We start from the raw sequence: 24,867 nt of genomic DNA on the forward strand, positions 1-24,867 counted from the left end.
CAGGATTTTTTTTTTTTTAACTTCATAGCCTAATGTCGGTTACAAAAAGTAGTAATAAACTTTATTAAGCACATAGTTGCCATAAATAAAATTTAAAAAGCAAATGGGATGGCCACCCCGTCACAGCTCAAACACCTAGCACATCTTTACATCCACATACATCCGCCGGCATCTACCTCAAAGTTGGAAATAGTCGAATTAGAATTAAATTCGAAGAAAACTGTATGTTCCAGGTACAGAGTCTGATGCACTCTAGACGATGAAGTAAAAAACTTCCCAGAGAGAGCTGAAAAAACACTATACAGTCTTATTCCCAAGTTTCGTAAACAACGTTGGTGTTATGACAACTAGCAAAAACCACTGGAGCCAGGTCACACAGATGAAAACAACTCATGGAGGCATGACAGCAATGGAGATGATGTAGCCAAAGCATGCAGGGTAGAGAGAGATCAGTTTTGCGCCGTACTGATCTCAAAGTCCATCACTTTCTTGATCAGAAACAGATGAAACATGCTAGAAATTATTGATCAGTTGATCTGATGGGAAAATTGCATAGTTTGTATAAAACCCTCAACTTGCTAGCACAATCTGCTAAATTCTGTTGTCCTCCAAATATTACCATGTCCAATGGGCACAAACCTGCTAGTGTTGGTAAAAGATTTACCCAACAATACTGCAACATTGGGATTCTTGTCCCTCCCATTTTTCTAGACTCTCGAAGGTTACGGTTAACCACCAAGAATCTCCCCTTCCCTAAGCATGTAGATGGGCTATCAGACCTGCTAAAGTGACCCTCAAAGAAAATTAAAAGGGTTCTGTGGCCTTTTATTTAAACAAAAAGTGTCACTTACCTGGGGCTTCTACCGCCCCCCCCCTGCAACTATCAAGTCCCATGCTGTCACCTGCCAATTATTTGCCTAAATAGACGAATAGCACTGCGGCTGCGCGGCCTCGCTCCCACGCACGTTAACGGTAGCTTACTACGCAGACGCAGTACAAGAAAACTTTGTACTGCGCCTGCACAGTAAGCTCCCAATGACGCGCACGGGAGCGAGGAGCGTCTATTTAGGCGAATAATTGGCAGGTGACCGGTGTCGAGAAACGGGGGGGGGGGAGGGGTGGCTTCAGTGACAGCATGGGACTTGATAGCTTCAGGAGGACGGTAGAAGCCCAAAGTAAGTGACACTTTTTTTTTTTTAATGGCCACAGAACCCCTTTAAGCTGAACATAGTGATAACGCACAAAATGTTAGTGGTTACACAGCACAGACCGGAGCAGATAATATAGGGTTGAGTAAAGTGAGCTGAGCTTCCCAATTTGTTGATGAACCCATTCATCTTGAAGAACTATAGTGCTTTGAGAAAATGGACACCATGGCCCACATGCAATTCACTTTTTCTCCTGAGTTATCTCCTAGGTGATAATTTTCCTCTTCTCTTTACCACTTAAGGATGGGCCGAGTTTTGGCAGATCTGTGCTGCGTGGGCTTTTCAGCCCGCAGCACAGATCGGGTAATAGGCAGGGCGATCAGACTGCCCCCCTTTTTTTCCCCACTAGGGGGACGTCCTGCCGTGGGGGGTCTGATCACCACCGGCCATCTGCAATTTGCGGGGGGGGGGGGCTCCTCAAAGCCCCCCTCCACAGCCATTTCCGCCCTCACGCTGCTTACCTCCCTCTTCCTACGTAATGCGCAGGACGGACTTCCGTCCTGCGCATTGAAGGATAGGCTTCCGCCGATCAGATGCCGGCGATCCCCGGCCAATCAGAGGCCGGGGATCGCCGATCTGCCTCACGGCGCTGCTGCGCAGCAGCGCCGTATGATGTAAACAGCAGGGATTTCTTCCCCGCGTGTTTACATTTTGCCGGCGAGCCGCGATCGGCGGCTCTCCGGCTGTTCACAGAGACACCCTCCGTGAACTGACATGGAAAGGCCGCTCAATCGAGCGGCCGTTTCCATGGTAACTCACGTAAGACCTGCTGACGCCTATGGGCGTTAGCTGGTCATTAAGTGGCTATTACAAAATACTGGTTGTGGAAGAAAAATGAGCAAACAACACAAACTCAATAATAAAGCTAAGGAAAAGCAAACACAATAGTAAAACTAAGAAAAGGCAAACACAGGGGTAAAACAAAGGCAAAGCCATTGGGAACATTTAAAAGCAATCAGTGCATGATACATGTTTGAAAATGGCTGTGTTAGCGACAGGCTGTACAGCAGCATCCTTTCATTTCTGGTCACCTGAAAATGGGCTTCGTTCTCCATGTAGACTTTTTCAGAAATACCCATAAGAACCAGTGGGGTACCTATCAAAAGGCTGCAGGTGCTCACAGCACCAGGCGTAGCCATGGCTAGGGGTGCCGCTGTGGTGCTCAGTCGCTGTATTCTTCCACCTGGGACCTTTTTTGATAGTTTGGGCAACATTCAGGAAAATAGCAGCAGGCAGTGCAGGGGACTGTACTACTTCCTGCACTAGATGTAGCACCCCTCCTCCTTCCTGTCCCGTGGGCAATGTGTCTCCTTGCTCTCTACACACAGTCTGCAGTGAGTGAATGTGCAGAGCAGCAGGGTGAGTAGAGAGAATGATTGCTGTGCTGCAGCTGGGACATTGGCAGGGAGAGGTGGCAGGAAGTTGCCTGTCATTAGTAGCCATGTACACTGGCTGCTGTAATACTAGAGTGCCCTGGACTATTCACTATTTAATCCTGATGCAGAAGCCAGTGATACAGGTGCCGACAGACGACTTCTGTAGTGAGCAGAGAAGCAAGCTCCAGGTAATTTAGATTAGCTTGATTGCAGGTAATCTTTTCCCAGTCCCCCCCCCCCCCTGCCCCCCCATGCTGTTGTCTTCCCAGTGACCCTTTCCTCTTTTCAGATTTTAGTGGCTTCTTTTAACAGCGTGCCCTGTCAAACAGCAGTGGTGATGTCTGCAGTCCTGGTGAGAGGTCGTCCTCTACCTCTTTACCCCCCCCCCCATGCATCCCCCTCTATTGTATGTCTCCCTTTTCTGATTGTCCTCAGAGAAGCTCTAAATCTAATTGTACCCTAGTCATAGTCTAATATCCTACCATATTATTATTGTGTATTTATATAGCACTGACATTTTCTGCAGCACTGTGTAGAGTACAGAGTTTCGTAACGGATAGCTCCGTCCACATCCCGATGACTCTTTTTCCCCCCAAATCCCCCAAAATTTGCAGCAACACCCTTGGCGCCCCAACTCGTCAACCCTTCCATCAAAAAAAATGGTTGCTTTGCGGGTGGGGTTGGTGTTTTCAAATAATCAGCACCGGGTGTCAAATTCCCTAGGTACGCCACTGATAAGAACTTAGTTATTATATGCTAAAGGCAAATGGGTACGTCGGAAAATTACGTTGCCTTACATTCTGTTTATTTATTTTTTTTTTTTTGGCACACTACAGTTGATTATGCTGTAATGACATGTTTTGTATGTTACAGCTCCTCCACGAATCACCATCACAGATAAACTAGTTCTAACAAATAGAGAGAGCGTCCTGCGCAGCTTCATCTATGGCTTCTACCCGAAGGACACCAACATTAAATGGCTTCGGGATGGAGAGATACTGAACAATGTGAGAGTGGAGAAACCTCAGAGTCATCCAGATGGGATGTACAGTGTGACCAGTTCAGTGACAGTAACTCCCACCGAGGAGGACAGAGGGCGGACCTTCTCCTGTAGAATCCAACATGAGTCTCTCACCCAACCTCTCCAGGAAGACTTCACGCTGGATTATGCAGGTAATATTATTAGAACTAAGCATTAAAAAAGAGCTAAACATGTATCTACATGGAGATATCTGAGGCTATTTCCTGAGCATATATGTAAAAAGGGTGCTGTGGTAATTTGGGCGCTGAAAATTAGGGATGATCGGAAAGAGCAAATTCCGTTCCGCCGGAAATCACGGATTCCGTCAGTGTTAAATTCCGTTGCTATGAAAATTCCGCCGGATTTGTACGGAATTCCGGATTCCGTTGGAAAAATTAAAAAAATCGCTAAAGTAACCTTGTTTATCCTATATGGTAGCCCATAGACCCTATTATCCCTCCTCTCCTCCTTCCTCCCGGAGGGAGGAGGGTCTCGTCTTCCAGGGAATTGTAGTATTTCAAAAGCCAGCTTACATACCGTGGCTGGGAATTGAACCCAGGCTGGGCATTGAACCCAGGTCTCAGTGTGTGGTAGGTAACTCACTTAACCACTATACCACCACCAACACTACATGCTGAATCCAGCCTAGCATGTACCATTATGATCAATCCAAGAGAAAAATTAGCTTGCTTAAGAATTTGTAGCATTTCAAAAGCCAACTCACATTGGCTGGGAATAGAACCCAGGTCTGAGTGTGTTGTAGGTAACTCACTTAACCACTATACCACCACCAACACTACATGCTGAAGCCAGTCTAGCATGTACCATTATGATCAATCCAAGAGAAAAATTAGCTTGCTTAAGGATTTGTAGCATGTCAAAAGCCAACTCACTTTGGCTGGGAATAGAACCCAGGTCTGAGTGTGTGGTAGGTAACTCAGTTAACCACTATACCACCACCAACACTACAGGCTGAAGCCAGTCTAGCATGTACCATTATGATCAATCCAAGAGAAAAATTAGCTTGCTTAGTGATTTGTAGCATGTCAAAAGCCAACTCACTTTGGCTGGGAATAGAACCCAGGTCTGAGTGTGTGGTAGGTAACTCAGTTAACCACTATTCCACCACCAACACTACAGGCTGAAGCCAGCCTAGCATGTACCATTATGATATATCCAAGAGAAAAATGAGCTCTCTCTCTCTCTAGGACTTGATGCCATTGAACTGAATTTTCAGCTTAAAACCATCACCGGATACCGGCAGAATATCACAGGCAATTTCGGAATTCCTCCAGATTGAAAAAGCAATTCCGTTCCGACCAAACGGAACGGAATGACCAATTTCCGCCTAAAAATTCCGGAAAATACAATTCCGCGGAAAGCGGTGACCATCCCTACTAGAGGGAGAGAGAGAGATGAATCTACCTGGCTATCTGGGGTTCTCTTCGGACAACTGTTGAACACAAAAGGCCAGGCCATGCCTGGGTGGGCTTGAACCACCAACCTTGCAGTTAACAGCCGAACACGCTAACCAATTGTGCTACACAGACTGTGTACCACAAAGACTGCGCATGCAGTTGCTATTGAATGATTTTATGGGGATGTATGTGTGTCTTTTGGAGGTAGGTAGTAAGTCTGCTCCAAGAAGTTTCAGCATGTAGTGTTGGTGGTATAATGGTTAGGATAGCAGCCTACAGAGCGGTAGGCCTGGGTTCTATTCCCAGCCAATGTGAGTTGGCTTTTGACATGCTACAAATCCTTAAGCAAGCTAATTTTTCTCTTGGATATATCATAATGGTACATGCTAGGCTGGCTTCAGCATGTAGTGTTGGTGGTGGTATAGTGGTTAAGTGAGTTACCTACCACACACTCAGACCTGGATTCTATTCCCAACCAATGTGAGTTGGCTTTTAACATGCTACAAATCCTTAAAGGGGAACTGAAGAGAGAGGTATATGGAGGCTGTCATGTTTATTTCCTTTTAATCAATACCAGTTGCCTGGCAGCCGTGCTGATCCTCTGCCTCTAATACTATTAGCCATAGCCCATGAACAAGCATGCAGCAGATCAGGTGTTTCAGTGGTTCAGACTTTAAAGTCAGATCTGACAAGACTAGCTGCATGCTTGTTTCTGGTTTTATTCAGATACTACTGCATAGAAATAGACCAGCAGGGCTGCCAGGAAACTGGTATTGATTAAAAGGAAATAAATATGGCAGCCTCTGTATACCTCTTACTTCAGTTCCCCTTTAAGCAAGCTAATTTTTCTCTTGGATTGATCATAATGGTACAGCTGCTAGCTTCAGCATGTAGTGTTGGTGGTGGTATAGTGGTTAAGTGAGTTACCTACCACACACTCAGACCTGGGTTCAATTCCCAGCCCAGCCTGGGTTCAATTTCCAGCCACGGTATGTAAGCTGGCTTTTGAAATACTACAATTCCCTGGAAGACGAGACCCTCCTCCCTCCGGGAGGAGGAGGAGGAAGAAAGGGAGGAGGGGAGCAGATCGCCGCGCAGGAAGAAGATTAGGTGGGAAATCATCTTTGTAATTCCCCATGCTGCCCGATCGCAGCATGGAGGGGGGGGGGGATCGGACCCCCGGGATGGCATCCAGGTTTAGTGTAGTTAGAGGGAGGGGGGTTGATGAGCCCAGGTGCGTGCCAGCACACACGCTGTGCTCATTTAAAGGGCACAACTTATATTCACGTCATGTGGCTTTCAGAAGCCACTTGCAATGATGTGAATATACTGTAGTTAGGACATGAATTGGTTAAAAGGCATTTTATTTACAGATTATGAAAATATCACCTAGAAGAAAAGTCAGGAGAAAAATAAATTACATATGGGCCCTGGGCTCTTTCTCTCCTCTTTAGTGCTCTTCCTTCTTCACTGTTTATCTTTCTATTCTCCCCCTTTTTTACCACTTCACTACTGACTGGGTTTTTCCCTTTATGGACCAGAGCAATTTTCACCTTTTAGCGCTCCTTCCATTAATTCACCAATAACTTTATCACTATGTATCACAACGAAACAATCTTCTCTTGTTTTGTCTAATTAATCACTAATTAGGCTTTCTTTGGGTGGTACATTATGCTAAGAATTATTTTATTCTAAATACATTTTAATAAGAATAATAACAATTTGGTAAAAAAAATTCCTTATTTCTCTATTTTCACCCACCTGTGTATTAAGGGCTGAAAGTTTTTTTAGAAGCAAGTAGCCTATAGAAGTCTACTCAGTGCAGAATCTACAGTGGTGTGAAAAACTATTTGCCCCCTTCCTGATTTCTTATTCTTTTGCATGTTTGTCACACTTAAATGTTTCTGCTCATCAAAAACCGTTAACTATTAGTCAAAGATAACATAATTGAACACAAAATGCAGTTTTAAATGATGGTTTTTATTATTTAGTGAGAAAAAAAACTCAAAACCTACATGGCCCTGTGTGAAAAAGTGATTGCCCCCCCTTGTTAAAAAATAACTTAACTTTGGTTTATCACACCTGAGTTCAATTTCTGTAGTCAGCCCCAGGCCTAATTACTGCCACACCTGTTTCAATCAAGAAATCACTTAAATAGGAGCTATCTGACACAGAGAAGTAGGCCAAAAGCACCTCAAAAGCTAGACATCATGCCAAGATCCAAAGAAATTCAGGAACAAATAAGAACAAAAGTACTGTAATTGAGATCTATCAGTCTGGTAAAGGTTATAAAGCCATTTCTAAAGCTTTGGGACTCCAGCGAACCACAGTGAGAGCCATTATTCACAAATGGCAAAAACATGGAACAGTTATGAACCTTCCCAGGAGTGGCCAGCCGACCAAAATTACCCCAAGAGCGCAGAGAAAACTCATCCGAGAGGCCACAAAAGACCCCAGGACAACATCTAAAGAGCTGCAGGCCTCACTTGCCTCAATTAAGGTCAGTGTTCACGACTCCACCATAAGAAAGAGACTGGGCAAAAACGGCCTGCATGGCAGATATCCAAGGCGCAAACCACTTTTAAGCAAAAAGAACATTAAGACTCGTCTCAATTTTGCTAAAAAATATCTCAATGATTGGCAAGACTTTTTGGAAAATACCTTGTGGACCGACGAGACAAAAGTTGAATGAAGGTGCGTGTCCCATTACATCTGGCGTAGAAGTAACACAGCATTTCAGAAAAAGAACATCATACCAACAGTAAAATATGGTGGTGGTAGTGTGATGGTTTGGGGTTGTTTTGCTGCTTCAGGACCTGGAAGGCTTGCTGTGATAGATGGAACCATGAATTCTACTGTCTACCAAAAAATCCTGAAGGAGAATGTCCGGCCATCTGTTCGTCAACTCAAGCTGAAGCGATCTTGGGTGCTGCAGCAGGACAATGACCCAAAACACACCAGTAAATCCACCTCTGAATGGCTGAAGAAAAACAAAATGAAGACTTTGGAGTGGCCTAGTCAAAGTCCTGACCTGAATCCTATTGAGATGTTGTGGCATGACCTTAAAAAGGCGGTTCATGCTAGAAAACCCCTTAAATAAAGCTGAATTACAACAATTCTGCAAAGATGAGTGGGCCAAGATTCCTCCAGAGTGCTGTAAAAGACTCGTTGCAAGTTATCGCAAACCCTTGATTGCAGTTATTGCTGCTAAGGGTGGCCCAACCAGTTATTAGGTTCAGGGGGCAATTTCTTTTTCACACAGGGCCATGTAGGTTTTGAGTTTTTTTTCTCACTAAATAATAAAAACCATCATTTAAAACTGCATTTTGTTCAATTATGTTATCTTTGACTAATAGTTAATGGCTTTTGATGAGCAGAAACATTTAAGTGTGACAAACATGCAAAAGAATAAGAAATCAGGAAGGGGCCAAATAGTTATTCACACCACTGTATATACTTTTTTTTTTCAAAGGGACACACTTGGCATTTTGCTTCTCCTCCCTCCTTCTTGTTTTTCTTTTCTATCTTTTGTTTGGCAATACAATAGCTCAGAAAGCAACCAGCTATGTGAAACAGAGCCGAGATGACCTGCTTCACCTTTGTGAGCACAGAGGCATCAAGACGGTGAGGGGCCAGACCAAGGAGCAGCTAGTCTGTGCCCTTGAGGAATATGATGAGACAGAGCAAACCCGTGCTCCAACGTCAGCAGATGCAGCTCACATCGTGTGGGAGGATGTATCACTCCTGCCATAGGATGCCAGCGGAGGTGATGTCCAGGTCTATTTACCACAGAGATGGCGTCTCTGTAAGCTGATCTACAGCTCCTGGGGTTAGAGCCCATCATCAACACCAGCTGGAGCTGCTTCAGCAGAAGCAGAATAGGTCTGCTGCACCCGAAGCATGGAGGGGTGAGGGAGTCCTTAGAATCCCCCTGGATAAGTTCTCCACTATGGACAAAGACTCTGATATAGACACCTTCCTCCATGGATTTAAAAGGACTTGCCATCAGTATGGGATAGCTCGGGAGCAGTGGGCAATGTATGTCACCCCAGGGCTGAGATGCAATTGCTCTGGTGGTCAGGGGGTAAAACCCCTCAGTGGTGAAGTGGTTAATACCTACTTGTTTCCAGTATTCTACCTTAAAGAGTACCTGAGGTGGTTCCTTGGGGGGCAGATGGGACAGGGAGGCATGTTGTCTGCCTCATGACATGCCTATGTGTCCCCACACCACCGCACTATAGCCCTCCGAAATTAGCAACAATATTTTTTGCTATCTCAGAGGGCAATGGGAGGCTCAATCCCTGCTCAAAACGCTCACTGGGGCCATTGGGCAGCTCTCTCCCCCTGGCTGCGCCCCCTGCTGCACCCCTGCCTCCCTGCATGCTGGCAGCGCCATGACCCAGAGGTCACGAAAACAAAGTGGGGCAGTGTGGGCCTTAGGAGCAGCAGGGATCGGCAGTTTTGGCAGCTATAACAGGCCCCCTAGTGGCCGGACTGCTCAGTGCCTTCCAATGTATGTCAACCCACAGACTGTCCAACCTCTTAGACGCAATAGATGAGCTGGAACCGTTGGAATTTTGGCAGCAGACAGGTTAGAAGGGGGCTTGCGAACTACAGTAACCCAAATTACACACTACTTCAGGGTACAAAACTGCCACCACTTCTGTAGAAAGACAGAGGACCTACTATAACTGATTCTAAGAGCTGCGGATAAAAATGGTTAAAAACACACTATTTCATCTGGCTATATGAACAGTAGTAGCAACTCTTCGGAAGCTAGGATGCATTCTGTGTGGCTGAATAGTAGGTGTAGCTGAGAAAATAAATGACTTTAGAGTATTTTTTTTTACCATTTCAGCCCGCTGGGATTTTTCACCTTATCCATCCGAGCAATTTTCACCTCCCATTCATTCGGCAATAACTTTATCACTAATTATCACAATAAATTGATCTATTTGTTGTTTTTTCCGCCACCAATTAGGCTTTGTTTGGGTGGTACATTTTGCAAAGAATTATTTTTTTCTAAATGCATTTTCACAGGAATCTTAAGAAAAAAATAGAAAAAAATCATTATATCTCAGTTTTCGGATATTATAGCTTTAAATTAATACATGCTACCATAATTAAAACCTATGTATTTTATTTGCCAATTTGTCCCGGTTATTACACCATATAAAATATGTCCCTATTACAAAGTATGGCGCCAGTATTTTATTTGGAAATAAAGGTGCATTTTTTAGTTTTGCAAGCTTATAATTTAAAAAATGTTCTATATACACACTTCACATGCTTATTAAAAAAAAGTTCAGACCCTTAGGTAGCTATTTATGTTTGGGTTTTTCTTTAACCACTTCAGGATTCTGCGTATGCTTAACTACGCCCCTGAATCCTGAAGTGGATTGCATACGAGCGGCCGTTCCATGTCAGTTCACGGAGGGTGTCTCCGCCGATCGCGGCACGCAGGGTAAATGTAAACACACGGGGAAGATCTTCCCCGGTGTTTACATGTATATGGTGCTGCGGAAGGGGAAGGAGGCCAGGAAGCGCTGCGGAGGGGGGCTTTGAAGAGCCCCCGCAAGCGCAAGCAGCCGGCGGCGATCAGACCCCCCCAGCCGGACATCCCCCTAGTGGGGAAAAAAGGGGGGAAGTCTGATCGCCCTGGCTGCTAGCTGATCGGTGCTGCGGTCTGGAGAGCCCACGCAGCACCGATCAGCAAAAATACCCCTGGCACAGAAGTGGTTAATTGTATTTTTTTTTCGTTTAAAATTTTATTTGGGTAATTTTTGGTGTGGGATATAAACAGTTAATTTTAAATGTAATAATGTCTGTTTATTTAATTGAAAACTGTATGTAGATGTAGTTTTACTATTTGGCCACAAGATTGCCACAGTCAAAAACATTTTTTTTTAATCCTGGAAGCGAACGCTCTCGCTTCCAGGAAGGGTATAGAGGACGGGAAACTTAAATTCTCTTTAGAAAGACGGCGGTTTCTGAAAAGAAGCCATCTGTCTTTCTAGCAGGGACTTAGATCGATGAATGGGAACCATGTTCCCATTCATTGATCTCTGGGCTAATGGGGGGCAACACGTGCATGCGCGGGAGTGCGCAGCAGTGCTATAGCAGCTGCCTAGACGTGACAATCCATCCCTCTGGATCAGGCAGCATAATTTCTTTTTTAATTTTAAAAAACCCACCTTGAGCTCTCTTTAACCACTTCTTGACAAAGGACGTATATATACGTCCATTGTATTTGTGGCTAATGCACCACCAGTTTGTTATTAAATGTGGCATATGTAGTATCATTTTTTAACTATGACAAATTGTAGAACACATTTTGGTGTGTCTTACAGCTTGGACCCCCATCACATAAAAAATAGCTAGGGAGAAACTTAATCAAAACATAAAAATTAATTTTCCAAATTATGATCAAACTTGGGAAAGTTGTAAGAAAACTACAAGAGACATATGTGGTAACATTGTAACAGAGTACAGTTTAGACAGTGTTAGGGTTGAGGCCCATGTCTTGTGTATTCTTTTTAGTCACAAACTCAGGGCCGGATTTGTACTTTTTGCCGCCCAAGGCCCAATATCACCAACCCCCCCCCCCCCTTCCCCCCGATCAGCAGCATCACACGTACCGTTGTTCCGAGTGCCTCAGAACAGAACTCAAATGTAAACTGTTGCGCATGGGTGGGGGTGTTAACTCACCCTTGCTTCTGTGCATTCACCAGCTACTTTCTCCTTCAGCCAGAAGGAAGATGTAGCTGGAGAGCTGACTAACATGTAGGGCAGCGCACAGAGGCATCGGCAAGGGTGAGTTAAACCCCTCCTGCTGCCATGCACAACAATTTATATGTGAGATCTGTTCAGAAGCATTTGGAACACCAGTACCAATCAGAACACTCATCCCTACTCCCAACAAAGGAAAACTGGCAGTCTGATTTTTAAACATACCTGAGATGGGAAAAAGATTTTACTTACCTGGGGCTTCTTTCAGCCCCCACCATAGCCTTACAGATCCCTCTGTTTCCTCCAGGTCCTCTGTTGTCACTATCCCCCTCTGAAAGATTGCCAGTCATGGGCTACCGCACATGCATCTCCTTCTTTGTGCTCCCGTGTCTGGGAGCATTCTGCTCATGCACAGAATGATCCAGGCCACGGGAGTGCGACTGAAGAAGGGCACCATGACTGGTCTAGAAGGCAAGCTTTTGGAGGCGGACAGCGGGACAAAGTAATGAACCGGGAGGGAACCCATGGACCTATAAGGCTACAAGGGCTGGAAGAAGCCCCAAGTAAGTAAAATAGAACTTTTCCCCCCTGATTCAGGACAAAAAGCCGTTACCCTTACACATGCGTTTCACGGGGTTCTTGCAGCTTAATGGGTATGCACAGCAACTGCATCTTAGAGTGTTGCGAGTATGCGCAGTTTGGATGCTTTCAGCCATAGTTGCTGTGCACGGCTGAGTAAAGCTGTGATATCACAGGGCATAGAGTGGATATAGCACAGGGGACCACAGCACATCAAGAGTATGGGGACTAGTAAGATGCCCCCAGGGTGGGAGGAAAGGGGAAAAGACAGTAATCACTACTACTATAAACATTGTTATTTTAACGTGCAGAAGTTCACTTACAGCTGCCTAGAGAAGGAAACATCTAAAGGCTGGGAGGCTGTGGGCTGCAGATACATTTTTCAATAGAGGCAAGGGGTTCTCTATTTCCTCAGTGCCTGCACACGGGGGCTCTCAAGTATCCATAAGCCCCAGCGGCACCGTAAGTCCTCCCATCCACTACACACTCCTGTCAGCCAGAAGCTGTTGTCACGTGGTGCAGTCACGTCATGTGACTTGATTGACAGCGGGCACCGGGCTGAGATGTGCCCGTTGCCTGCCGCTAGAAGCTGGACTGCCTGGAACTTCAGAGCGAGAGTCAGGCCAGTAATACAAGGCAGACTTTCACTCTCCAGCGAGCCCAGTCTCCTGGCCAGTGCTGTGACGTCGCTGATTGACAGTGGGGGCGTCCTGTAGCAAGATGCGCTCTCTCCGCCACAAGTTAGAAGCTCGGCGCTTCCTGCCTGGGACTCGCTGGAGAGTGAAAGTCTGCCTTGTATTACTGGCCAGATGCAGATACGCTCGCTCGGGTACAGGGCAGGGGGGTAGCCGGGCAGCAGCTTACTACCCACCATATCACATGGCTCCGTCCTCCACCATCTCCTCAGACCTCTGGGCTCCCGCCTCCTCGTAACTAGGCAACTGCAGCCGCGTCTGCCTCCCCCTGCCTTGCCTCTGCTGACATCGCACACACTGAGCAGAGCGCAAGCGGGGGGCGGGCGGCTGCGGACACTCGCGGCAGGTGGCTCAGTTGACAGCCTATGGAGGAGGGTGACAGGTGCCTAATAAGTTAACCTGTCACCCGCGGCCGCCCCATGGAAGGCAGCATATTCAAGTCGCCCTACTCCTGTGCCTTGGAGGCCTGCCCACAAATCCGGCCCTGCACAAACTGAATCAAAAGCAATTACATTTTTGCCTATTCTGTACCAAAATAAAAGACTTGTAAAATGATAACAAACTTACAGAATATAAAAGAAAAAAATATATTGTTACCTTAGAAACTTGACTTTTTAAATATGTATGTCATGAGGGTATATTACTATTATTTTTGCAAATAAGGTCTTGTAATCATCGACAGTGTATAATGGGAAAGGAAATGTAACGATTGTGGAATCGTCTCCGTGGTCAGCGCACCAGACGTGCGCTGACGCGGCGGATTTCCTCCACAAGCGTATTATTGCGGACACCCAGGCTAGGTGCTATGCACCCGCAGAGGGCAATTCCCACCGGCAGATGGCGCTGTGGAGTGCAGGCGAACACAGCCGCTGCACAGCCACAGATGCCAAATGGGAATTGTACCGATCCGGGACAAGGTACAATCAGGCAGGGCTGGATAGCCCACAGGGAACAGAGCAAAGGGACAGAACCAATGTGTGCCCACCAAATTAGTCGCCACCCAGCGACGGCAAACACACAACGGCGGAAACGAAGCAGGAAACGCAATCGCAAGAATGGCGATTGCCAATAGCAACACAAGACTGAGCAGGACAGAGCACAAGGGTAGCAAAGGCACAGCAAATCATACAAAGAGAAAGATAAAGAAAATAACAAACGCTAGCTGAACGCAAACACCGCACTCATTCGCAACAGTGCACGCGTTCGTGCGCGGTCTCCGCGTGTTACGCACAACAGAGACAAGCACGCCTAACTAACCAAAGACAGACAAACACGAAACAGAGAACGCGAGCGCTTGCTTAACGGTTACCTTACCGAGCCTACAGCAAGCGTTCGAATCAGACAAGACAGACAAACTTGAAACAGGAACTAGGCAGAAAGGATCCACCGCTCTTCCGTCAGAGCAAGTGTGATACAAGCAGAAACACAGATCAGAAAGATCCACAGCCGCTACCGTTAGCGGTTAGTGCGATCCAGGAAGACAGATCAGAAGGATCCACAGCACTAGCGCAAGGCGAGTGCGATCCAGGTAGACAGAACAGAAGGATCCACAGCACTAGCGCAGGATGCTAGTGCGATCCAGAGAGGCAGAACAGAAGGATCCACAGCTCTAGCGAACGGCGAGTGCGATCCAGGGACAGCGTAACAGAACAGAAGGGCCTACCAGTAGCAACCGCTGCTCTGGTTAGCACCCCACAGACAGACAGAACAGGCAATACAAATAATACAATCCTAACTAGACTAGGGAATCTGCCTAGCGCAGGGCCCCCAACCGCCCCGTTTTCGGCGGGACGGTCCCGATTTCGGGGGGCCGTCCCGCTGTCCCGCGCTGCCCCCCCCCCCCAGGTCCCGGCCGCTGGGGAGAGAGGGCAAAAAAAAGATCAAGGCACCAGCCCGGGATCATGCGGCATGGATGGCCGCCGCTCGCCGCTATTACGCTTCTCCCTGCCTCCCTCCCTCCTAATATGTCCCCCACCCCAGTGTCCCCTTCCCTCCGCAGAGTAAAATCGGCAGTGGAGCGGGCAGTAAGTGTTACCACTGCCTCTCCGCTGCGTACTGGGATCTCCTCTTATCTTCCTGCTTCCTGTGACGTCACAGGAAGCGAGATCAGAGGAGATCCCAGTACGCAGCGGAGAGGCAGTGGTAACACTTACTGCCCGCTCTTCTGCCGATTTTACTCTGCGGAGGGAAGGGGACACTGGGGTGGGGGACATATTAGGAGGGAGGGAGGCAGGGAGAAGTGTAATAGCGGCGAGCGGCGGCCATCCATGCCGCATGATCCCGGGCTGGTGCCTTGATCTGTCCCCCCTCCCCTCTTTCTGCCCACCCACGGCCACCCTCACCCTCCTCTTCACCCACTGGCACCCTCACTCCCTTTTGGGAGTAAATAACTGTTATTTAAAAAAAAAACATTTTTTTTGTGGGGTGGGCGTGACTAGGGGGTTGGGGGTGTGGCCAGGGGTGTGGCCTAAGTGTCCCATTTTCTGGCATTAAAATGTTGGGAGGTATGCTAGCGCAGTCCCACGAATTACTCTAAACTAATCTTCAACGAGAAGTAGCATGGCTGACACTCACTAGGAGTGTATACTACAAACCCAGAAGGAATGATCAGCAAAGGACTGTGGGTAATCCCAACCTTTATACTGCCAGTCATCACAGGAGGCAGGTAGGGGATTTGCATAACGAGTGTATGCAAATTCCTCAGCAGCAAGCTGCAGAACTGACAAAAGGTTTCTCTTAAAGAGACCCGCAGAATGCAGACGTGAACAGTGGTCAAAAAGCTGCCTGTCTGCACAGGCAGCTGAGCAGATTCTCACAGAAAAAAATTAAAGAACAGAAAAAGACACCTTTCTTTCCAAATACAATAATGTCACCATACATTGTGTTAGGAATAAAATCTAAATGTTTTAATAACCAGGATTAATAAGCAAATACAATTTGTGGGTTTAACTTATAGTTAGCACTGTTTATTGTAAAGCTATACTGAATGTAAATGGAGAGATAGTGTTTTTTTTCTATTTTTTCCCTTATTTTCCCTTTAAAATGTACAGAAAATAAGGTAATTACTAAACACAATTATCACATGCTAAAAGCCTAATTTGTCCTGAAAAAAAACATTATATAGATCATTTAGGTGTGATAAGTAGTAATACATTTATTGGTGAATGAATGGGAGCAGCGCTGATATGTGAAAGTTGCTCTCTTCCCAAAGTGGTTAACATACATAGCAATTATGTAACAATAGCATGTATGGGGGCTTTGCTTTTAACCTCTAAAGTTGGCACAAAATTATATGAAAATTTCAAAAAATTAGTAATCATAATTAGCAGATGATGATCCTCACTAGTGTACAGCTTTGTATAGTGTACTATAAATGCAGAGGTTTTGCTTCACAGAAAATAAGTTGTATTTGGATACTGTTAACCACTTTACCCCCCGCGGTACAGATTTCTCGGTCCCTTTTTCCACCCTTATAAAACCAAGGGACGGAGAAATCTGTACCTCCCGCCGCTGTCCGCGCTCCCGTTGCTCGTGCGCACGCTCTCGTGCATGCCGCCGCCCGCTCGCCCGGAGATCAATGAACGGGAAAATCCACTCCCGTTCGTTGATCTAAGCCCCCACAATGATCTGCTGCTTCTATGAGAAACAGCGCGATCATTGTGATTTGCCCAGCCTCATAGTGCTTTGCATGAACACAAACTCACTGTGGCCATCTTGTGGCTAAATAGTAAAACTACCCCCAAAGCATTTTACATATACAAATACATTAGTTTTACACAATAAATTAACTCATTACCTCCCACACTACCCAATTTTTTTTTTATTGTAATTAAAAAAAAAAAACAATAAAAAAAAACAACAACAAATAGTTACCTTAGGGACTGAACTTTTTAAATATTTATGTCAAGAGGGTATAACACTGTTACTTTATAAACTACGGGCTTGTAATTAGGGATGGATGCAAAACTGAAAAAAATGCACCTTTATTTCCAAATAAAATATTGGCGTCAAACATTGTGATAGGGACAGAATTTAAACGGTTTTAAAACTGGGACAAATGGGCAAATACATGTCATGGGTTTAATTACAGTAGCATGCATTATTTAAAAACTATAATGGCCGAAAACTGAAAAATAATAATTTTTCCTACATTTTTTCCTATTTTCCCATTAAAACACATTTAGAATAAAATAATTCTTGGCATAATGTCCCACCTAAAGAAAGCCTAATTTGTGGTCGAAAAAAAACAAGATATAGTTCATTTCATTGCAATAAGTAATAATAAAGGTATAGACGAATGAATGGAAGGAGCGCTGAAAGGTGAAAATTGCTCTGGTGTTCAAGGGGTAAAACCCCTCAGTGGTGAAGTGGTTAATATTGGGCATTCAGACAGTAGTTACATAGTTACATAGATGGCAATGGATATTCAGTCCAATTGGGCTGTATTTAGCTTAAGAAAGTGAGAAAGTGGTAACTGTGTCTTCAAGCTCACGTTTTTACCATTCCAGAATGTTATTATTGTTATTGTGACACAGCTATAGACAAAAACAAAAGCTTCCGGTTTGATTGCAGGTTCATTTTCTGTTCTGTCTACTCCTTTCTAATATTAATACTATGGTGGATATAAAAAATACATTGTGCTGACAAGCATGCCTCTTCCATTGCAGCTCTCCCATCTGTTCAGATTACTTCCCAAACATTTAAACTGAATGTGGAGCAGGATTTGGTGTGCAGCGCTTCTGGGTATTACCCAGAATACATTGCTGTAAAGTGGTTCTTAAATGGCACCCTGGTAGAGAGTACCGAGACCCAGCGGATAAAAAGCTCAGCCGTGGAGTCTGTGTACCGATTCCTCCCGACCAATGAGAACTGGGGCCTGGAGATCACATGTGAGGTGGAGCATAAAACCCTCAGCAGCCCGAGGGTGGAGAGACTTCTGGTAACTGGCCCAGGTGAGTGACACGTCTATACATAGATGCATTACTGGACTACAATACAAAATCTGGAGTTGATGGAACAACTACCGTATATTTCAGCGTATAAGACGACCCCCCAACTTTTCCAGTTAAAATATATAGTTTTGTATATACTCACCATATAAGACTACTACTCTTCCAACGCACACCATATAAAAATTAAAAGAACATCATATACTGGTACTAGTGGTGCTCAGCAGAGCTCGAATATTCGAGTAGCTCGAATATTCGAGCTCTTTTTCAGCTATTCGAGCTCGGTATTCGAGCTCCGAATAGCTGTAGCTATTCGAATGGGCTATTCGAGAACACTCGAATAGCCCATTCACTATTCGAGCTATTCGAGCAAACCGGCGCTATTCGAGCTCGGTACCGAGCTCGAATAGCGTCATAGCCCAGATTGATGTGCTTAGAGCCAATCAGAGGGCTCCCAGGCCCTCTGACGGCAGCCAATCACAGAGGGGGACCCTGGCCAGCCCCTACCCTATAAATAGCGGCCGCCATGTTCGGGTTTTCCATGCTTGCCTGAGACTTGTACAGAGAGAGATCTGCTCCTTTGTGCTTTGGCTTAGCAAGTGCTCTATTGTGTTCATTTACCTAGCGTTTTTGCTCACCTACACCTGCCATATACACCTGTATTGTTGTTATTTAGATAGACATTGTATTTTAGTTAGTAGCTTGTGTGTTACATTAGAGACAGGCAGCTGCTGCAAGCTTACAGGTTTAGGCCTCAGGGGGGCCTTGCCTCTGTGGGCAGCTGTCCTCTGTTTATTTCTCTCATCATCTATACCAGTATTTCTGCTGTCCTTTACTAATAGTATTGTAGTTATACTGTACTAGGAGTAGGACACTCACTGACTGTCACTGTTTATAGGCTACTAGCTAGCTCCTGCGTGTGTGCACTCACTCACTGTCTGTGTGTACACACACTCTATTTCCTTCTGATTACTGATTGATTATTGTTAGTTGTACTTACTTACTACTTACTCTTACTGTACCCGTAGGGACACTCACTGTCACTGTTCATATAGGCTACTAGCTCCTGCGTGTGCGCACTCACTGTCTGAGTGTACACACACAACACACACTCTATTTCCTTCTGATCGCTGATTGATTATTGTAATTAGTTAGTTCTACTTACTGTTACTACTTACTCTTACTGTACTAGGAGTCTAGGACACTCAGTCACTGTGTCCATAGGCTACTAGCTCCTGCGTGCGTGCACTCACTGTCTGAGTGTACACACACCACCCACACTCCATTTCCTTCTGATCGCTGATTGATTATTGTTATTAGTTAGTTCTACTACTTACTGTTACTACTTACTTACTCTTACTGTACTAGGAGTCTAGGACACCCAGTCACTGTGTCCATAGGCTACTAGCTCCTGCGTGCGTGCACTCACTGTCTGAGTGTACACACACCACCCACACTCCATTTCCTTCTGATCGCTGATTGATTATTGTTATTAGTTAGTTCTACTTACTGTTACTACTTACTTACTCTTACTGTACTAGGAGTCTAGGACACTCAGTCACTGTGTCCATAGGCTACTAGCTCCTGCGTGCGTGCACTCACTGTCTGAGTGTACACACACCACCCACACTCCATTTCCTTCTGATCGCTGATTGATTATTGTTATTAGTTAGTTCTACTACTTACTGTTACTACTTACTGTACTAGGAGTCTAGGACACTCAGTCACTGTGTCCATAGGCTACTAGCTCCTGCGTGCGTGCACTCACTGTCTGAGTGTACACACACCACCCACACTCCATTTCCTTCTGATCGCTGATTGATTATTGTTATTAGTTAGTTCTACTACTTACTGTTACTACTTACTTACTCTTACTGTACTAGGAGTCTAGGACACCCAGTCACTGTGTCCATAGGCTACTAGCTCCTGCGTGCGTGCACTCACTGTCTGAGTGTACACACACCACCCACACTCCATTTCCTTCTGATCGCTGATTGATTATTGTTATTAGTTAGTTCTACTTACTGTTACTACTTACTTACTCTTACTGTACTAGGAGTCTAGGACACTCAGTCACTGTGTCCATAGGCTACTAGCTCCTGCGTGCGTGCACTCACTGTCTGAGTGTACACACACCACCCACACTCCATTTCCTTCTGATCGCTGATTGATTATTGTTATTAGTTAGTTCTACTACTTACTGTTACTACTTACTGTACTAGGAGTCTAGGACACTCAGTCACTGTGTCCATAGGCTACTAGCTCCTGCGTGCGTGCACTCACTGTCTGAGTGTACACACACCACCCACACTCCATTTCCTTCTGATCGCTGATTGATTATTGTTATTAGTTAGTTCTACTACTTACTGTTACTACTTACTGTACTAGGAGTCTAGGACACTCAGTCACTGTGTCCATAGGCTACTAGCTCCTGCGTGCGTGCACTCACTGTCTGAGTGTACACACACCACCCACACTCCATTTCCTTCTGATCGCTGATTGATTATTGTTATTAGTTAGTTCTACTACTTACTGTTACTACTTACTTACTCTTACTGTACTAGGAGTCTAGGACACCCAGTCACTGTGTCCATAGGCTACTAGCTCCTGCGTGCGTGCACTCACTGTCTGAGTGTACACACACCACCCACACTCCATTTCCTTCTGATCGCTGATTGATTATTGTTATTAGTTAGTTCTACTTACTGTTACTACTTACTTACTCTTACTGTACTAGGAGTCTAGGACACTCAGTCACTGTGTCCATAGGCTACTAGCTCCTGCGTGCGTGCACTCACTGTCTGAGTGTACACACACACCACCCACACTCCATTTCCTTCTGATCGCTGATTGATTATTGTTATTAGTTAGTTCTACTTACTGTTACTACTTACTTACTCTTACCGTACTAGGAGTCTAGGACACTCAGTCACTGTGTCCATAGGCTACTAGCTCCTGCGTGCGTGCACTCACTGTCTGAGTGTACACACACTAAATTTACTTGTGATTACTACTACTGATTATTGTAACTGCTAGTTGTACTTCCTGACTGTTAATACTTACTTACTGTACTAGGGGACACTCACTCAGTCACCTCACCAACCAACCCACTCCATTAAAGTACCCCACTTTTCACCCGCCCTTTTACAAAACTTTTGTCTATACGCCCAAAACATTGAAGATGTCTGGAAGTGGCAGCCAGCGCGGTTTGGGCAAGGGGAAGGGCAGCAAGGGAATCAGGAAGAGAGGGAGCAGCATTGTGGCAAGCCGCGGCCGCGGGCGCGCCACCATGCACAGTTCCGCAGCAGCAGCAGCAGCGTCAGTGGCTAACATTCCTCCCATAGCCACTGGCCGTGGACGCCTTGGGCGCCGCCCAGGAGGAGCATCTGCAACTCACGCTGCAGAGACACAGCAGCAGCAGCGTGTAGCACCTGCTCCCATTTTCCTCCAGCCGGGTCGGAAACGTCCCATTGAGGAAAAGGATGCAGACACTGTGGTGCAACTCATGACGGAGGATGAGCAGCCCGCCATCAGCTCTGCATCCGAGGCCTCCACCCTCACCACCACCACCCCTGTTCGCAGCAGCCGCCCAGCAGGGCCTGGGGAGGAGGCCAGTTCACCGTCAGTCGCCGACCTGTCACTCAGCACTCTTTTGACCCCAGGCATGATGAGTCAATTGAATGCTGTTGTTGGCGATTTGGAGGAGGAGATGCTGATGGGCACTTTGGGGGAGGAGGGATTGGACAGCAAGACTGTGGCGACAGTCAAGCGTCCCATCCATGCATCAGCAGAGGAGTTTGGGGGGTCATCATCAGAGCAGGACATGTTTCAGGAGGGGCATGATGATGATGACCCGGTGACAGACAGAGACTGGGTGCCAACACATCCAGAGGATGTCGTCCTCAGCAGCTCTGAGGAGGAGGAGGAGGATGCGGTTGTGGGCCTTGCAAGGAGGCGCATCATTGCAAGCATTGGCAGCGTCCCACAGCCTGCTGGTGTCTCAGGCTCAGCAGCAGCAGCAGCAGCATCAGCCAGTACCACCACCAGCCGCACCCAAGACCCCCCCCCCCCCCCCAACCACCACAGGGAAACAGGCAGCAGCGCTTCCATGCCGTAGGGGGATGTTTTTGTCACCAATCTGGCGGTTTTTCACCATGCCCACAGTGTACAGCAAGTACGCCACTTGCAACCACTGTCAGCGGAAGTTGAGCAGAGGTGCAGACCCCTTGAAGTTCAGCACCAGCTCGCTGATCAACCACCTTTCTGCGAAACACTTCCACCAGCATGAGGAGTTCCAGAGGCTGAAGGCATCTGGTGCTGGCAGTGGCACCAATCCCATCACTGCACAGCCTTCAGCAGCAGCAGCAGCAACAGCAGCCACCCGCCCTCCTGCTCCTCCAGCAGCACCAGCAGGAGTGCGGAAACGCCCTGCTCCTCCCCCCTCTGCAACTCCTGCCGCCGACACTGAGGCCTGTTCTGGCAGCCAGTCCTCAGTGGCCTCCTCTGCTCCGTCTGCTGATTCCCGTGCCAGCAAAAAGGCACGCCAGAGCCTTTTGAGCGAGTCCTTCCAGGGGGTGGTTAGGGCTCTGCCTCCCAGCAGCCGTCGCGTGCGGCAGCTGAACGGCTTGCTGGCACGGGCCATGTGCTCCCAACTCCTGCCGTACACGCTCGTGCAGGAGGGGAGCGACATGCGGGCGCTGCTTGCTTGTGCAGCCCCAGACTGGCAGCTCCCCAGCAGACACTTCTTCGCCCGCAAGGCCATTCCTGCACTGCACCGCTTTGTGATGGCCAATGTGGAGCGAGGGCTGGAGCACGCGGTTGGTGAAAGGGTCCACGTCACCATGGACTCCTGGAGCAGCCGCTTCGGGACAGGCCGCTACCTGTCCTTCACTGTCCACTGGGTCAGCTTGGTGGAAGGGGGTGAGGATGGGAGAGCAGCAGCGGGCACAGCAGCAGCAGCAACACAGTGGGTGGTGCCACCCCGCAGGGTCAGGGGAACTGCAGCGGGTTCCTCCGATCCTCTGCCATCCTCCGCCACACCTGGCCAAACCCCCCGCCTCAGCAGCAGTGTGAAGGCCCGCCACTGCCAAGCGCTGCTGCACTTGGTCAGCCTTGGCAAGACCAAGCTGACGGCAGCCCACGTGTTGGCCAAACTCCAGGAGCAGGAGCGGATTTGGCTGACCCCCAGAGGCCTCAGAGTCGGAGAGGTGGTGTCCGACAATGGGGCCAATCTGGTTGCTGCCATAGACAGGGGAAACCTGACCCACATCCCCTGTCTTGCCCACGTGCTGAACCTGGTGGTGCAGAAGTTCCTGCGCACCTACCAGGGGATGGACGAGCTGCTGGAAACGGCAAGGAACGTTGTGCGTCACTTCCGGCGCTCGGCTGCAGCCTGTGCGAGCCTGGAAGACGTGCAAAAGGAGCTGGATCTGCCACGCCATCGGCTGATCATTGACGTTCCGACTCGCTGGAACTCCACCCTGGCGATGTTGGAGCGTCTGGTTGAACAGAAGCACGCTGTCAACCACTACCTTGCCCTGGCCACTGTTTCCGCAGCTCAGAGAAGGGACAAGACCAGCAACATCCCGTCCATCGTCCCCGATGATGACTGGAGGCACATGCAGCAGGTGTGCTTAGTGCTGGCTCCCTTCCTGCAGGCCACAAACATGGTGAGCAGGGACCATGCTATGGTCTGCGAGTGGGTGCCCCTGGTTTCTCTGCTGAACAGGGCACTCGATGCTTTGCTGGCACAGGGAGCGGCAGCCTTGGACCAGCAGGAGCGGCAAGCAGCTGCACAGTCCACCTCTGAGGGGGAGGAGGAGGAGGACTTGGTGGAGGTCCCTGACCTGGCTGCTGATGAGGGGGATCAGCGCAGTGCAGCTGAGTTGGTGCGGGGGTGGAGAGAGGATGAGGCAGCAGAGGAGGAGGATGAGGAGGACAGCACTGACGTCGATGTGCCAGCAGACGTGGCCCGCCTCTTCCCAATGGCAGCGCACATGCTGACGTGCCTGCGCAGGGACCCCAGGGTGATCCAGATGAAGCAGAGGGAGGACATCTGGATCAGCATGATGTTGGACCCACGCCTCAAGGGGAAGTTGAGCCAGTTCCTGCCGCCTGCAGGAGGAGACCCAGCGCAACAAATAAGGAGCTTGCAGCAGGCCCTTGTTGAGCGCTTGGAGGAAGCCTTCCCCCAGCCTTCCACCCCCACTGTCCAGCAGCCAGCACAGAGGCAGCAGCAGGTGCCTGCATCCAGCAGCAGCAAGCGCCCCACAGACCTGCTGTCTCTCAGCCACGAGCTCTACAGGACTGTAGAGGCTCCGGCAGCAGTGACTAGAGAGGAGATGCATGCAGCAGCATCCTCCTCCGGTCACAGCCAGCGCCTGACCCGCATGGTGGCTGACTACATGGGGTCCTACAGCGGGCTTGACAGCGATGCCCCTGTTGATCCCATGGAGTATTGGGTCAAGCGCATGGAGATCTGGAGCGAGCTGGCGCAGTACGCCCTGGAAGTGCTGTCCTGCCCCCCTTCCAGCGTGCTGTCCGAGCGCTGCTTCAGTGCAGCTGGTGGCGTGGTCACCGAGAAACGCTCACGTCTGTCTCACAAGTCTGTGGACAGACTGACGTTTCTCAAGATGAACCAGGCGTGGGTGGAAGGCGAGTTCCTGGCCCCTGTTGTCGGCGAGAGGGGGACATGAACTGGCTGCCGGAACTTAGTACCATCGTTAATGTGCCTTACCACCCTTTACCACCTCCTGGCTCCTGCTCACTAAGCCAGCCTGGTTCACTTTGACTATTACGTCGCCTGCAGCCACACATTTCACACCTACAGTGGGCTGCTGCTGTGTACTGCCCTTCTGCTGTCTGTCTGTGTTTCCCACTGCCAGGGTACACA

The 24,867-nt window shown here is 47.7% G+C and overlaps 1 protein-coding gene across 20 annotated transcripts in view; it reads left to right on the top strand.

Moving 5' to 3' along the window:
* LOC137524117 (uncharacterized) overlaps positions 1–24,867 on the top strand; it is a 515,954-nt gene that overhangs the window by 301,160 nt on the left and 189,927 nt on the right. For all 20 annotated transcript variants that reach the window (XM_068243637.1, XM_068243636.1, XM_068243632.1 and 17 more), the window contains 2 exons: positions 3,458–3,757; positions 17,694–17,978. In XM_068243637.1, coding sequence (XP_068099738.1) covers positions 3,458–3,757; positions 17,694–17,978 — 585 coding nt within the window. The remainder of the gene's footprint in view (positions 1–3,457; positions 3,758–17,693; positions 17,979–24,867) is intronic.

Source organism: Hyperolius riggenbachi, chromosome 7 (genome assembly GCF_040937935.1).
Source record: "Hyperolius riggenbachi isolate aHypRig1 chromosome 7, aHypRig1.pri, whole genome shotgun sequence".
Taxonomy (NCBI): domain Eukaryota; kingdom Metazoa; phylum Chordata; class Amphibia; order Anura; family Hyperoliidae; genus Hyperolius; species Hyperolius riggenbachi.